At 38.0% G+C, this 15,996-nt stretch overlaps 1 protein-coding gene across 5 annotated transcripts in view; it reads left to right on the top strand.

Moving 5' to 3' along the window:
* Positions 1 to 15,996, top strand: part of SAMD12 (sterile alpha motif domain containing 12) — a 188,882-nt gene that overhangs the window by 32,076 nt on the left and 140,810 nt on the right. For 4 of the 5 annotated variants that reach the window (XM_049824961.1, XM_049824954.1, XM_049824971.1 and 1 more), the window contains one exon: positions 13,953 to 14,082. In XM_049824961.1, the coding sequence (XP_049680918.1) occupies positions 13,953 to 14,082 (130 nt within the window). Of the gene's footprint in view, positions 1 to 13,952; positions 14,088 to 15,996 lie in introns of all 5 variants that reach the window. The other variant, XM_049824989.1, reaches the window with a different exon arrangement.

Raw genomic sequence — 15,996 nt, 5'->3', positions numbered from 1 at the left:
TAGAATTGAGGAAGAACTAAAAACAGAAAATTGTTGCTGCTGCATGCAAATATACTAGAAGAGCAAAACTACTGTGCTGACACAAGCAAGTAGGGCTATAAAACAAGGTAGAACTTGAAACTTTCCTACCCATTAGAAAGTTCCTCTCACAATTTTGTTAATGGGTATTAATCTGCCACATGTATAAACAGATTGACTACAACCTCTCCTTTAGCAAAGCTTGTATCGGTTGTTTCTCTTTTAATCCTGTTCTAAATAGATTGACAAGGATTATTGTATAAAACCAGTAAATTGAGTTTCATTGACCTTTGGAATCTGCATGAAATATAAAAATATAAGTGATGAGCTTTAGATGTGTTATTGATGTTTTAATCAGTGAAGCAACACAAAACAAAAAGCATACGTGAATATTTCTTTTCTACTTTCACTTCCACGATTAATTATCACAAGTGGTTCTTATGTTTGTTAGTGAAGGCCTTTAGGACCAGTGAATTTTGACCAATTTGTTAGAAATGTTATTCTAATTTACTATTTTTATGCTCTCCAAACATATATATATATATATAAAAAAATCTAGTTTTTACTGTGTTGCAACACAAATCTCACACAGTAAGTAAGTGTGATAGTGCTAGCAAGTACTTTCAAACAATGTGCCATAATAGTTCAGTGCATTTCTACTGTGTACTAGTGATGGGTTTAGAAGTGATCAAGATGTTAAATAGCATTCCTAAGGGTTATTTCTGATTATACTAGCCAAGAGAATAGCATCAGAACTATTTGTGGATAATGATAATATCTGCTTGTCTGTCAGGCAACAGCCTTTTCTTATATGCATCTGCTAATAATTTTGTGTAGTAAAATAATAAAAGGTTATATATAGTACTGCGTTCAGAGAAATGACAGCAGGATGAAAGAGAGGAAGAAACCTCCACCTCCATGTAATCTCTTCCATAAGAACATAGAAAGATATTTCATCTCATAAAGTAAACCTTGAGGCTTTCAGTAAATCATGAGGTGATTGCATCTCATCTAGGGGCAGTTTGAAAGTGTTCGACTTCAGTGGAAAATTCTTGTTGACTGGGAAGTTCTGGAAACGTCCTCATAAACAGCTGGTAATAAAATGTTAATTTATAATTGTAAAATGGTGGTGTAGCAACTATTGACAAGGGGTGAACAGTTCCATGTGGGAAGCTTCAGTGACGAAGTGAAATGGAAGAGAAATAGCAAGATGGGGAGGGGCCTGACTGCTAGAACTGTGCTGCTGCATCTTGGAGCGAGTGGGCTGTCTCGTGAACTGCTAGCAGGAGAACAGCCTAAATGGCATGGAAGAGACGTGGCAGGTGAGAAAGAAAATGTGGAAAGTGCTACACATCTCCAAGAGAAAGCTGAATTCCTTAAAAGCTAGATTATCTGGAAGCCCCATGCAGTGCCTTGCAAAACTGTCTGGGTCTGTCAAAATGCTGCCTGTCAGTAGATGGTGCTCTTTATATCAGCTCTTTACTCATGCTGCCTGTGTTTGGCTGTGTTTTCATGTAAAAGGTCTGGTAACATTCTGTAACAGTTCATTTCTCTGAATTCTGATGTCTGGGAGATTAGAAATGGAGGCTTTTGAGGGACTGCCAAAAAAAAAAAAAAGCGTTGACTAGGTTCCTTTGAAACATCCTCCATCTTTGAATTTTTTTCCCAACAACTTCTTTTGCTTGTGAATGTGTATTGTTTTGAATTTGGACAAATTCAGAAGCTTCCAGCATAAAAACCTTGAATAAACATTGTGGATTGGGGTATATAGAGTGGACTAATTCAGTTTGGCAACTGGCCTGTAAGACACTGCAATAATGTGGTCTAAAATAAAACTGCAAAGCAGGTTTGGCAAGTAATTTGCAGTTCTAAAGTTTTATTTTGCATATCAACTTTGCAGTTTTACCTGCTGTTTCTGGATAGATAGGAATTAGTTTATTTTTAAATGTAATGCTTCTTAGAAAGGACTTAAATTAATCAATGCGAGTTTTACCTGGAGTCACTTATTCATCGGTAGTTGGATGAATATAAAAAGCTGCATAAAAATGAAGATTTGTTATTAATATGATTGAAGTATTATTGGACCTGCCTGCATTTTTTTATTATTCAGAAAATGTGCCAGCTCCGGAGGAAAAAAGTTAAATGTATTAATTGTGTAAAAAATATCACTTGCCAAAGGCTGCTGTTGAGACGAAAGCCCAGATTTGGGCAGCAGACCAGCATGGCAGTCCTGATGTGGAATTTGAGATGCTTAAAGTTATGAGTGTCTTTATGCAGTGGTCTGTGTATAGAACATCAGCTACTTAACCAAGAGTTAAATTTTGGCTTGTGAGATGAATTTGTCCCTGGAGTGAATCTTGAAAACTGCCTGCTGTTCACTGCCTGACACTACCGGTCTTTCTGCAAACAGAAACTGAAGGATTAGTGTGAATTTTTCATGTAATCTTAAACTGCAAGCAAATGATCCAAGAAAGAGAAGGGAACTGAATTCCTTTCAGAAATATAATTAAAATATTTCTAGTTCTTATTCAGGGCCAGTTTGTCTTCCCAGCACCTTGATTTAGATATCCCTTCACAGATCTCTCCCCAGAAAGTATATATATGTACTCAACTCATTACAACAGATTAATATTGTTCCTCATACTGTTTAATTTACCTTCTCTCAGCCTGTCTTTCATATTAATCTCCTTAAGACCCAAGTTCTTTATGTTGAGGTCAGGTGGGCATAATATTTTTGCTGAAAATCTCAACTCCACATTTTTAGGGACATCTCACAGCTGCCTTCCCCAGGAAGATGTTGCTGGGTCATTTTGGGCTGGATTTACAAATGGTGCCTGGAACCGAAGATGCAAATCCTCACTTGACTGGCATCCCTCCCCTGCTTAGCTTCCCTGTGGTGCCTGCTGGGATGTTCCTGGGAAAGTCCCATTTTCCAATCAATGGCCTCATCTAGGAGATATGTTCAGAGCATGGCAACAATATTAACCTCTACCTTCCTGCCCCTGCCTTGAATCTGTTCAATCTTGTCTGCCGAGTCCCATCAACGTGGGCTTTATAGCTCCAAATCTTCAGGTTTTTGAGCAGAGACAGTGCTGCTGCCACATCCTTCTGTTTCCTTTTAAAATAAGGACAAGCTTCTGACCTTTCTTTTGCTTCTGAGTTTATTTGCTGCACTGCAAGAAGAGATGCTTGCTGTGAGTGAGAAGTGATGTCTCCCTTTGGCCTGGGCTGGCCTTGATGTAAATATGGGACTTGTACTCTATGGCTTTTTCTGTATCTTCTTGTTGGGTAACTTAGGCTGCTTCCTAGCCAGGAGGGGCCTGGCCATCATGAATCTCAGTTTGAGGCTTTTTGCTTTCTCTAATAAAGGGGATGAAAGGGCATTGTAGTGCTTATTCTCTTTTTATTAATGTAGGACTTCACAGGGATGATAAGACAATACAGGAATTCCCTTATTAGGGAGAGAAGACTAGTTTCTCAAAAGCCATTAGCAAGAATTTGCATTGACAGAAGTGCCCTGCTTGTTTCAGAAAAATAAGTAGTGTATCTGCCTTCTAGATATTTGAGAAATCCGTTTTGGCCTTCTACACAGGCATTGCAATGCTATTGAATGAATCAGATGGCTGGGCTAATCTGCCTCTTCTGTCAGCATTTGCCTTTACTGGAAGGGGAAGCAATGTCTTATTGGGACGCAAGAGGTTGACCTGTCAGCTGAGGTTTAGAGACCTTTTCTTATTCATACTCGTGTACACATCTGGCCTATAAAGTTGTTCTCCTCAAAATGTATTTGGCTCAAGAGAATATAGTTAAGAGTCAACTGGCAAAGATATCTAGAAAACTTTGATTGCTGTTGGGGTATAAAATGCCTTGGCTGCTGCGCTTGCCTCCTGCATATGAATGAGCCTATCCATAAAGACTGAAAGTTGGCATAGAAAGGTTATACTACTTCTTACAGTACAAGCCTCTTAATTGGCACATCTGCTGGAAACAAAGGTGCCAAAAATGCGATTCACTCAGGAGTAAACCTTGTAAGAAAGCAACCTGTCATTATTTAACAGGGATTAAGATCCTCTCAGGATGTTAGATGTTCTCCTTGTACAAATGTACTGTTGTTGAGCTAGTGGCGGAACTAACCTCACTACCTGCTAACACTGAAGTAACGGTTTCTTTTATAGCTCTTCTTGTATAGAAATGCTTCACTGTGTCTTTACAAAAAAAACGGACTGTACCCTTCACCTCTGACATACAGCAGCTATTAAAAAACCCACACAGCTACTTCTCAAACCCTAGGTTGTGACATGTTGAGTATCTTCTCGACAGAATACTGTAGTTACCAGAGTACTGCTCTGTACAACCTCGGGGTTTTTTGCCCATTAAATAAAGACCTATTTGTATTATAGTAGTATTCCTAGTAAAGAAAATTAATTTTTATGAGACTTAGAAAATTCTACCATTAAGCTACATGTCATAATTTTTAATTGACACATTTTAGTTCACATCCATGTTGGTATGGATAACGTGAGTATGAAACAGGTACATTTAAAACAGTCATGGTCCTGTCTAGTTCTTCTCATTTCAAGGCAGCCTGTTTTGTGACTCTGCTAACCACTGATAATTGAGCTGTTTTTGAAAGAATCCAATTATGTGACTGAAGAATTGCAGATAAGGCATCACCAAATATATGTGCTTATGAGTCAGAAATATTCTCATGATCCACAAGACAAGTACAGGCTGACCAACTTTCTTTACCCCTTATTATTGAATTTGCAAGTATAAAATCAAAACTTTGTGGTGTCCTTGAGATCTTGAAATTTTTAGCTCTTGTCTTTTGCTGTTTGTTGTTCTGTAGTTAAAGAGCAACAAAATTTCAGTGTATTATTAATATTGATATTTTTGTGCAAATTAAACATTTTTCCAGTCTAGTTTGGCCAGTGGATTTTGTTGCTGCTACAGGCTGTATTTTAGCTAAATTCTTCTATATGACCATCTTTAAATAACTATGCGAGAAATTCCAAGAAAATCAGTGGACCTACTTATATGCATGGCTTGTATTTATTTTAATGGCATTCCTGATAAGCAGTCTCAGTTTAGTTCAACTGTAGATGTAACTGACTAAGATGCAACTTGCAGAGGTGCCAGGATTGGTTTTAAAAAAAAAGTGGGAATGGAGAATCCTTTGTAATTGTTGGTTTTGTAGTATAGGTAGGTTTTGGGTGGTGTTATTTTTTAATTTTATTTTATTCTAGGGCTGGAGAAAATATTTTTGACAAATACCGAACTTCTTCAAAAGTGGAATTTCAGTTGCTCTGACAGTATTTCTGCTTTCAGGACAAACTGTTGGAAAAGGGGAAGGTACACGTCATCACTGTCTTATTAGATATTCCTCTTTTCTTTCCTATGTGTACCTGAATGGATTTGAACTTACAGCTTTCACTGAGATGGGGCACTTTCCTGTGCCTACTACCAGTCTGAATGGAGTATTCTGTGATGAAGGCTCATGCCATAAGTCGTCTTCGCAGTGGGTGTAGTATTTAGTCCTTAAGACAGGAGAAAAGATGAGCTAACCTGCAAGTTACGTATGCTATGTCGAGGGTGAATGTCTTGAATTTTTATTCTTGCTGTAGGGGATGGTTAAGTGCAATGAAGAACATGTGCTTGTAATAAAATTTAGTTAATTACTTGTTATAAGTTGCTGTTAATACAGGGCTGTTGAATAGAAATTAATTCTGTTTCTTCTTGACTCAATAGTGGTAACAAGCAGGCTAGAGAAGTTCAAGGAGGAACCTCTTACCTTCATAGCTGCACAAAGCACGCTAGTGGGGCATCTGCTGTGTGAACAGAAACTGTTTGCTCTCCAGATCTATGCAGGATACAGAGTAGGTTTCTGTTTGTAAAAGCAGGACGATTGGTATTTACTTGTGAAGACTGTAATCTGTGATATAAGGTAGTGATGGTTAGAGCCTGGACTTGGACAAGTTTGAATTGTCTCAGGTAGAGAAAGGGAATCAAAGCCACATCAGTGAAGAAGTATCAAACAATTGATATATTTTGTGAAGTAGGAACCCTCACCCTGACAGAGCAAGTCTCCCTCTCTGCGTTTTCTCTGCAAATATCCAAAAGCAAATATTTAATTTTTAGACTGGAAGGAATCTTTTGCACCGAGTGAAATGGATCTTCAGTTTGGCAAGATTAAAAATGTAGTGTTTTTAGATGAAGTGAATTTTAAAACATTACACTCTTTGATTTGGATTTGGCTGTCAAAACCTAAAATTGATTGTGTTTCTGGTCCTACTTGTGATTTTATTTTAAGCATTGTTGGCCTGTCTGTCCTGGTTGCAGCTTTCAGGATTTTTGATAGCAATTAGAATGATGTCAGGCAACCTTCTTGACAATGCTGAGGAGTGCTCTGTCTTCTCCTTTCTCGTCCTGACACTTCAGTTCTTCACAGTTTGCTGATAGTGCCACTGCCATTTTTATCAACACTGGCATCTGCCAGTCATCATGATTCTTGCTTTAAGGGTGTGATATCTCATTGAACGAGAGTACTCTAATGGGAAACGTGTCACCTTGTTTATCCTTGCTTGTTGTTTTGATGCTGTCTTTATCCCAATCAGGATAATGCTGAGTGAAATTTTTTTTGACGGCTTTATCCTTTCCTGTTGATGGTTATACTTGTGACAGCCTTAAGAAGGAGTTAACTCCTTCTAATAACTTCTTACTTTCCAGATCAATCTCATTATTTTTCATAACTTGTTTCCTTTTCCCCCCATTGCAGTCTGTTTGTAGTACACCTAAGCTTGTGGCACCGGTACAGAAGGTACTGGATTGGGTCAAACCCAGTGTTGCTTGAAAGCCAGATAAAACCTCCCTCTTTGTTCATTGGTCTTTGAACAAGTGGTGGTGCTATGCTGACTTGGGACCCTGGACTAGAAGTTTCTGCTTTAAGCACAGCTGGCTTTAAGCACTGCCAGAGCAGTCTCTTGGTAGGGACAGCAATTTACAGCAGTCTGCTGGAGGCAACAAAAAGAAGCCAGTGGCTGACTTGGCCCCTGGGGTTGTGAAAAGGTGAAGACACTCTTGTTAAGTGAGAGAGGGGGGAGGCTATGGACCACTGCTGCTAATATAGGAGGGAGGCCCTTGTAGAAGTGGTGTTTGTTCTCTCCTTTTCCTCCAGAAATTGGGGGGTAGGAATAGCAAATAGCAAATCTACTTTACAGGACCTTTTCTACTTCTCCCGCACCTTCCATGGCTTCCCTGCCAGTCTCCAGTCTTTCCCCTGCCTGATCCTTCCTGGAAAGGGCTGGCTCTGTTCGCCTTGTGCTCAGAGCCCTGAAGCTGGTGCTGCTCAGGTGTCCTCATCTCCCTCTCTAACTCTCTTCTCTCTCCCCCACGATGTCAGAGGACCGTCCCCATCTGTTCAGTGGATGGATCGAGGGGGCAGTGATCTCTCTGCGGGTCTGGTTTGTGTCTCTCCTTGGACGTCAGGTGTGTTTGAACTAGCTCGGAGTCAGTGAGGATGTGGTTCTCGTGCAGCCTCGGGTACCTTGTCTGGACTTCATTTGTGCTCCTGCAAGACACAGTGAGGTGGCTGCACTGAGTTGCTTCTCTTAAAAAAACACTCTGTTCTGAGAATGTGGATTTGGGTGAACCAGACGGTATTATGGCTCTACTCTGATCCTTCTGCAGACCAGTGGTGGGAAATAACTCCCTGTTGTGTGTACTTGTAACTGATCTTGTCTTTTGTGGGATCCCATATATGAACTGTGATGTCAGGCAACATGGTGTGGCCATGTACCAGCAGGCTGGACTAGGGAAGGAGGGACTATGTGTAGAACAACATGCATGGGAGTGATGGGGGAAGGATTGAGATGTGGGCTGGGTGCCACCTCCAGCAGCACGCTTTGAGCATCAGGCTGTGTTTATTGATGTAAGCGCCCTGGGAGCAGAACAGTCTCCTGGTCCTGCTCATGGCATCGTTATATGACTCTCTGCCATGCTCAGGGGGTCATAGATTAGGCCAACCAGTTGCATTTTGGATCTTGCCATGTGGAGCAAGTCAGTTTGGGGCTGCAAATGTGACACACAAGCTTGCAGCTTGGGGAATGCAAGGTGCTAGCTGACCATGCTTCTGCAACAACTTGGGAGTCTTGGTGGGTCTCCCACATCTCTCTAGTTTTCATTCAAAGTGGACATTGTGTGTTGATCAGTCATAGGTGTATGACTTGCACAATAGCTGCTGTAGTGTCTCTGTTTTAATCCTTCTGGGGTGGCACTAGGGTTTATGTCTTAGCTAAACCAAAGTTGGTGCAAAGCTGGCCTTTAAAGTGTGCTTTAAACTAAATCACAATGATTTTTTAAAAAATATATTTTATTTGCCATACTTATTTTGTTTTTCACAGTGACTTAAGTAATAAATTAGAATGTGACTATTTGAATTTCTGATCCAAATAAAGTTTTAAACATTCAATCTTTTATCAACATAAAAGGGAAAGTGTCTTACAGTATTTTCTTTGTTTGTTTTTTTCTTTTAAATAGATACATTTCCTTTAGTTTGTCGTTTTCATTTCTTTTTAGTATTAAAATTCTCAATAACACAAATGGGAACCCAACACAATGGAGGTTTCAGTGGTTTTATGGGGTGTCTGCTTATTACTGTAATTTTCTTCAGTCTTTGCTGCAAAAATCTGTAAGTATGACTATCTGACTATCTGAGAAAGTGTATTTCTAAACCAAAATGTGTCCTTTCCAGATTCTTCAATATTTAAGATACCATGTAAAAACACATTCACAAGCCTGGCTCATTTCTTCTGTTCTTTCCAGAACTGAAACCAACTTTTATGTTAGTCATTGAGTCTGGATTCTATATAGGCAGTTGAATGTTGGAGAAGTAATTTGGAATATATGAGAAAGATACTTATTTTCTCAGTTTTAGAAATATAACCCAAGCGTGTTTAAAAAAAAAAAAATTCATGCTGAAATTCTTACTGGGCATTGGCTGCTGCTTCTTGTCATAAACGATGAAGATGACGCTGTTAGTCTTGCATCTGGAGCAGCCTGAAAGATTTGACAATAACTTAGATAGCTTTTGGAGCTGTGTAGTTTAAGTTCTCTGCTATATGTATCTATATCAGATACATGTAAAATTTTATTTTTCTAATTTTCAAATCTATCATTGGCGCTTTATAGTTTGCTTGCAGAAGACATTATGTTTTGATTTAACAAATACTTTCTTCTTGACTTCATGCATGAAGTGATCCCGTTTCTTTCCTCCCAGTCTCTCCCTCTGATCACAGACATGTCAATGGTTTACTGATGCATTTTACTGTTTCCTAGCCCAGCTGACTCTGCTTTATACTAGGGGTGACAGTCACCCATCTCACTCTCTCTGTCACTACTAGTTGGCAGTAACCTTACTACTTCTTTCCTTTGCTCTTCCCATGCCTCTCCTCACAGCTATCAGCCCTTTTTTCTCTTGAACTGCCTAACTGGGTTAACATAATGGTTCAACACTGAGCAGTTGTACTCTATGTCGACTCCCTGTGAAGATTTCTTTGTGTCTGAAACACAGCTGGTAGAGCTCCATACTGCTGGTACAATAAATGATGGTTCTTCTTCTTGCAGCCTAGCCTTGCTTATGTCCTTTGACCAACACAGCTGTAACGAAATTGGTCCTGCTTTGTCTTTTTCTAGTTAAACTGTAAACTCCAGAGCAGAGTCTCTGGTGATGTGTGTTGGAGCAGAACCTGCCTTAATGCTTTGAGCAGCGCCTCTGTTTCATACAGGCATTTTTTTAGGCAGAAACTGTAGGGTCTGACTTTGGATAAATTTGAATGTAGATATGCATTGACTTTGCTTATGTGTCAGGATCAGTATGTTGGGAAATTGTATGTTACAAATGGTATCAGGCAGCCTTCTAACAGCAGACCTGCAGCCCTGTTTGACTGAGGACCCTGACCTCTACAATCCCTGGATTTTGTAATCTAAGCGGATTTGTAAATGCAACAAATGTTTGGGGTTGGAGAAGCTCTTTTAAATAGTATGGCTCATAGTATGTAAAATGGTTTTAATAACGAGGTTGTATCCTCTGTCACTCAAAAATACAGAAACCTTTCTTTTCTGAAGTAAAATATGATAAATACAGACAAAGAAATTCTGGTGAATAAATTGACCTTCAAAACTGGCAGGCTTGCTAAACTGCATGTGGAAGGCCGAAGAGATCACTTGTACGTCATTGCTTAGCAAGAGCAGGGCTTGGTTGCTAATGCTAATCTGAACACTGAAATACACTCTAGTAGTGCACAGGCTGTAAATTTAATTTGTTTATTTATTCTTGATTTTGTAATTTTAAGTACTGTCTTCTCTGCACCATGGAACAAAGACAGCATGAAATCGTGTCACATATTAAATATGCTAATTTTTCTTCTTGGGAGTCATTTTTATAATTTGAGATACACATAGCAAAAACTGGGGTTAGGCAACTTAGAAGAAAGTTTGACACAAAATCCTGAAGAAACAGGTTTTCCTTCAAATATACAAGAAAAGATCAGAATACTGAAGACTTTTATTCTCATTAGATCTGTATCTGGCACGAGTTGGCATAGCGTTTGGCAGGATTAAAACTGTTAAAGTGTTGCCAGCAAAGGGTGATCTTAGGATGAGTTTATGTCACGAAAATGAAAAGGAAGGCTGAATCAAAGATTATTTATTTATTTTTTAATATATGTTATTCAATTTTAGTCAGTTTGGGCCTACTGCCTGACTGAGACGATAAACAGAAATAAAGTAAAACAATATGTTTTCCACCTGTGTAGGTAGTTTATATATAGTTAGTGACAGGGGACTCATTTGGTAGGTATGTTTATGGTAAGGGTAATTTTCTTTGGTTTACTGGGAGTTTTTTTAGTATAAGATCTAGTTTTAGAGCAGGGAAGAAACTAACAAATGAATTTTGTGGGAGGGATGCATATTGTTTAGTAGGCTTTCATTTAGAGCATCTGGTTGGAAAATATTTTGGGTATGATGTTCCAAAAATGAAAGTGACAACAATATACTTTTTATAACCATTGCTTTAAAACCCCTGTATTCTTCTAACTCATCAAGTCCTTATGAATTAGAAAGTGAAACATAACGCTTGATGGTGTCAATGTAAAAATGTCCTTTTTGGACTGCAGTTACAAGTTTAAGTCAAACATGTTTCAACTTTAATTCTGAACATTGGACAGTAAAAAAATCAGCATGTATGTTTGCTGTGCAGTGATCTGTATATTGCACGGCATAATAGCTACATTTGAAACCATCTTTCAGTTCTACAGGCATGGAGAGAAATGTTAAATTTGTACTGTAATTGCTCATAAACTTTTTCTTCAGATATTTAACATGATGGTGCTTAAACTTTTTGAGAGGGGAATAGCTGCTGAACTGAAAAGAGCAACCTCTTAGTTAAACATTGGCACTACTTGTGTACTTTCAGCTAGGAATAAATAGCTTGTAAATCTATAGCTAGCTATATGTATTTGTATACAAATATTTGTAACTTAAGTATTTTTATTATGTACAAGAAAAGCCGTTAACAATTTATTTTTCAAGGGCTGACAGACTTTCCTCTAGTCTTCAAAAATTCCAGTGCTCAAGAAATACCTTTAAATTCAAGTAATAAGTCATACAAAGATACATGTTGAAATATGGACCCCATTGTTCAGGGATTTCTATGGAATCTGAGAGCCTGCTTGTCTTGTATGGCTATTTTTACTTGTTTTTTTCTTTGATGTATTTGTGAAGGACATGCATTTATATATGCGTGTAATAAAAATTGGCTAACTGATACCATAATACTGGGCTCTTCATTGACATTCAGTTTCTTCTTTGACTCAAACAGCATAACAAGGAGGCTAGAGAAGTTTGAAGAGGAGGCTTTGATCTTCCTAGTTGCATGAGGAACAGTTACAGGGCGCTTGTTCTCCCTACAGACATTGCCCCTTCTCAAGACCTATGCAGCATCCAGAGTGGGTTTCTGTATGTGCAGAAGACTGACATGCTTCTCAGAAAGGATAGTGGTAGAGCAAACGCTGTCCTGGTTATAGTGCACTGTCAACACCTCTGGAAGTTTCTTTTTTTGTGGATGCCAAGTCTGTCAGTCAGGCTTCTGCAAAAGATGAGAATCGATTATTTGGGGTGGTTAGTGCATCATTGTGATACCTCTAAATGTGGATGGTGCCTATTCATGTGTTTGAAACAGGATTCATGTTTCTGGTGAGTGTACTTTTGTTCCAAATGAAAAAGGCTGAGCTAAAGGATGTGCGTTGTATTATATACTCAACTATAATTTTCCTGCTCTTTATTTAACTTCTACACAGGCAATGGAAAAGGGATAGCGAAAATTGGACTTGAGAAGTTCAAGACATGTTTGTCCATTGGAATTTTAGCTCTGCCATATTCCCTGGCCCTAACTTAATATCTTTGCATGGTGTACTTTTTGGACTTAATAGGACATGCAAAACACTAGCTTAAAACTGCTTTGGTCCTGCGGGCTTCTAGTAATGAAGAATTTCCAAGCAACTTTGAAAAGGTCTGTCTGACAAAGTACAGCTGCGTTAAATGTTGGGATAAACCCTGACTGTCAGTATTGAGGGAATCTGTCATGAGTCCTAACAGAGAAGAATGTTTAAGATGACATTCCACTACACCTCAAATTTGTGCAGAAAAACTTCTCTTGAACCTTCTGCACCATCATGGAGCTGGAGGACAGGTATTCTGCATGCACAGAATGGGAACAAAGATACTTTGATTTTATTCCGTAGACTCGGTTCTTTTGACAAAATCATGAAGTAAATGACTACATTGGAGTTCACACCCACTTACATCAGCAATGTCCAATGTAAAACATTTATTGTTGGTAATAACAGCCCATCTGTTCAAGATTTTCTTAGTCTCCTGGGCAGACCGTGTTGCAAAAAAAAGATGAAGTCACTTTGAATATATTTTCTTTTTGTTGTTGTTTTGCCTACTTTGACAAGAGGGTTTAAATTGCTGCAGTTCAGGTCATCTAGAACTCAGCATTTTTATATATTTAAAAATGTGTATGTGCAAAGGTGAATTGTTTGATTAAATGAAAGGTGACTTTATACATATGATAATGCAATTGACAATTTATGAATGATTTGTGTATAAATTGTTAACTGCTGCTCAGATAACCTATTATAAAACTGAATTTTTAGGAAAGTATTGAACAGTGGTCTTTTTTTTCCATTTATTTCTAAAGAAGCAACTGTTTTATACAGGAGTTCTACTTATTTCACATAATGGTGATTATAGGAGGGTTAAAGGCAAAAAAGAAGCAGAAAAACTAAAACTTCTTGTAAACATCACTCAGACTAAGAAGGATGTCAGCTGAAATGCTCAGTATGAACCGATATCACCAGCTCTACCTCCATTGGTGTGTAGTCTCCTTTTTCCAGTTGAACCAGTCTTTAAGCTTGTTTGCACTGAAGGGCAAATTGTAGTTGAGGAACATGCCTGCCCTGAGGATACTCCTGGTCTTCCATGGTTACATCCAAACTGGGACACAAACATACATACATCCCTCTTGTGAATTTGAAGGCTTCAGAGGCTGCAACTATTGCCCTTCGGGTGCAGAGTTGGTCACTCTTTAAACTGTTATTCAAGTAAGACATCATGCGATATGTTTCCTTGATGCAAGGAACATGTATGCTATGCATAAGAATGTTAAAGAAACTTTCACTGTGTGTGATTCTCGTGTGACATTTGAAGAGCTGGGTCTTGTGTAATGTGCTGGTGAATACTGGATATCTGCCAGTCAGAGCAGCTCCTATCTTGCATTTATTGTTTTAATATCATGTACGGACGTCACAGATTAATATTTCTGAAAATTGTGTGAGGACTAAACATAGTTTCTGTTCTTTGTTCTGTGTTTATAGTCTGGGACTGTGAAGTTGACCAAGCCTGTGGCATTATGGACCCAGCAGGATGTCTGCAAATGGCTGAAGAAACATTGCCCTAATCAGTATCAAATCTACAGTGAGTCATTCAAACAGCATGACATAACTGGTAAAGTATGCACTATCAGAAATATTTTACTTAAAATGTGGCAAATTGTTTTACTTTGCTGTTAATAGATTGTGACTGTGCACTGAGGGCTTTTTGTTGATTGTTTGACTAGAGAGTTGCAAGGTTTAGAGCAGGGGGAATATACCAGTTTTCATAGGATGTGGTAAGTGATTTCCCCATCTCTCCAAAAGATAAATTTCAGATTATTCAGGGTTAATATCATGAAGAAAGAAGTCAGTCTGTATGTGGGTAAGGGCCACACCCTGTTCATTCCAAATAAATAAAAAACCCCTCACAAACTATAAGAAATATCCTATGAGGAAAAATGTGTCTTGTCTTACAATGATGCTTTTTAGTATATTCTTCTATTTTCCTATTTAGTATATTCTTCTATTTTATTTTTCTATTTACTTTTGAAGTTGATATTGAATTTGTTGATCTGCTTGACTTGTTAACTCCTACTCAGTTTGCTGTAGTGGTATTTTCAAAGCTGACCACTTTGAACTGACATGAGTTTAGCAGTGTAACTGGATTAATATAAATACAGATGTAACGTGGGTCTTAAGTAGCATTTTTACTTATATCCCAGGCAGTAATTAATCTGTAAAAAGTTTAATGTGGAACACTAATTTTTCTCTCAAGTGGTGGTATACGTAACTGGGAATTGGCATTCAGCCATTTAATATCAAGCAGAGATTTGATTTTCACATAAAATCTCAGTCTTAACAATAATGTATTGTTAACTGCTGTATGTTTCAATGAGTGTCTGTTCGTATATAGTTGTGGTGTTTCAAATTTTACATTGATTCCTGTTGCTATTCTTTCCTTTCTGGTAATATACGAATGATTGCAAACATGGCAGTCTAAACTACCAATATTTGTATACTATGTAGCCATGAGTAGCATACACGCTTTCATGTGAGAGGTGTTTGTATTGGTTTGGTAAGTGTTGAGTTTTAGTACATAACCATTGTGCCCATTTCCTCTAAGTCATCGTCGTATTGAATTCAATCCATAGGAATGTAGTCTGTGCCTCCACCCATGTGTACAGTGCTGACTGCATCCAGAATGCTACTAGAAAAAATTGAAGCTATTTTTAATTTTTTTTCTAGTACTGTTTTACTATCATATTGACTCTTTTTAGGATTAAGGCACTGTGAGATGGAGTTGAAAGGAAGAAAAAGTTGTTTTCATTTCAACATAAACATAGACGGAAACCTTGTAGTTTCATTGCAGATGTGCAAAACTTCAAACTTTATAGACCTCTTTGAAAAAGAAGAATCAAGATCAATCTTTCTTTACACAAAAGAGGTATAAGGAAAATATTAGTATGAGTGTTAGAAAGTAAGTCTGCAGGAGAGAAAATAACGTCAGTTCAGTAACTACCAAAGAAATGAAGAAACACAATCAATGTTTGTACGGATTTTATAAAAATACATTGTGATAATATTATGAGTGAAATCAATAACTTGGGAGGATATTTCCAGTGCTGTTGGTCCCTGTGACTATGATTATTTGAAATCTAATAAGGGGATAGAACAGTGGATTTGTAGCTCAAAAAAAGTAGAGCATGAAAGGAGCATGGAAACTAATATGAAGATTAAGCCAAGGTAGTGTAACTGTTTCCAGATATGGCTATGGAAAAGTGATGTGATTGTTGAAAATTTCTCAGGAATTAAGTGACTTTACAGGCTGCTTTGATATGGAAAAATATGATGGAAAAGAACTTGAAGAAAGTGACATGGAAAGGATATTTAAACTTTGTTTGAAGATAAAATCTAAGGCATGGTCATAAGCCAGGAAAATAGTCTTGGACAAACATATCTAGCAGTTATTAACCATAGGTGTTGAAAAGTGTGGCATTTTACTTGGGACTATTAGTTGCTGATTATAGTTTATTGAGTTGGGGGCAAA

This window comes from Accipiter gentilis, chromosome 2 (genome assembly GCF_929443795.1).
Source record: "Accipiter gentilis chromosome 2, bAccGen1.1, whole genome shotgun sequence".
Classification (NCBI taxonomy): domain Eukaryota; kingdom Metazoa; phylum Chordata; class Aves; order Accipitriformes; family Accipitridae; genus Astur; species Astur gentilis.
The sequence above is the reverse complement of the archived record's forward strand: the minus strand, read 5'-3'. Positions and strand labels throughout refer to the sequence as shown.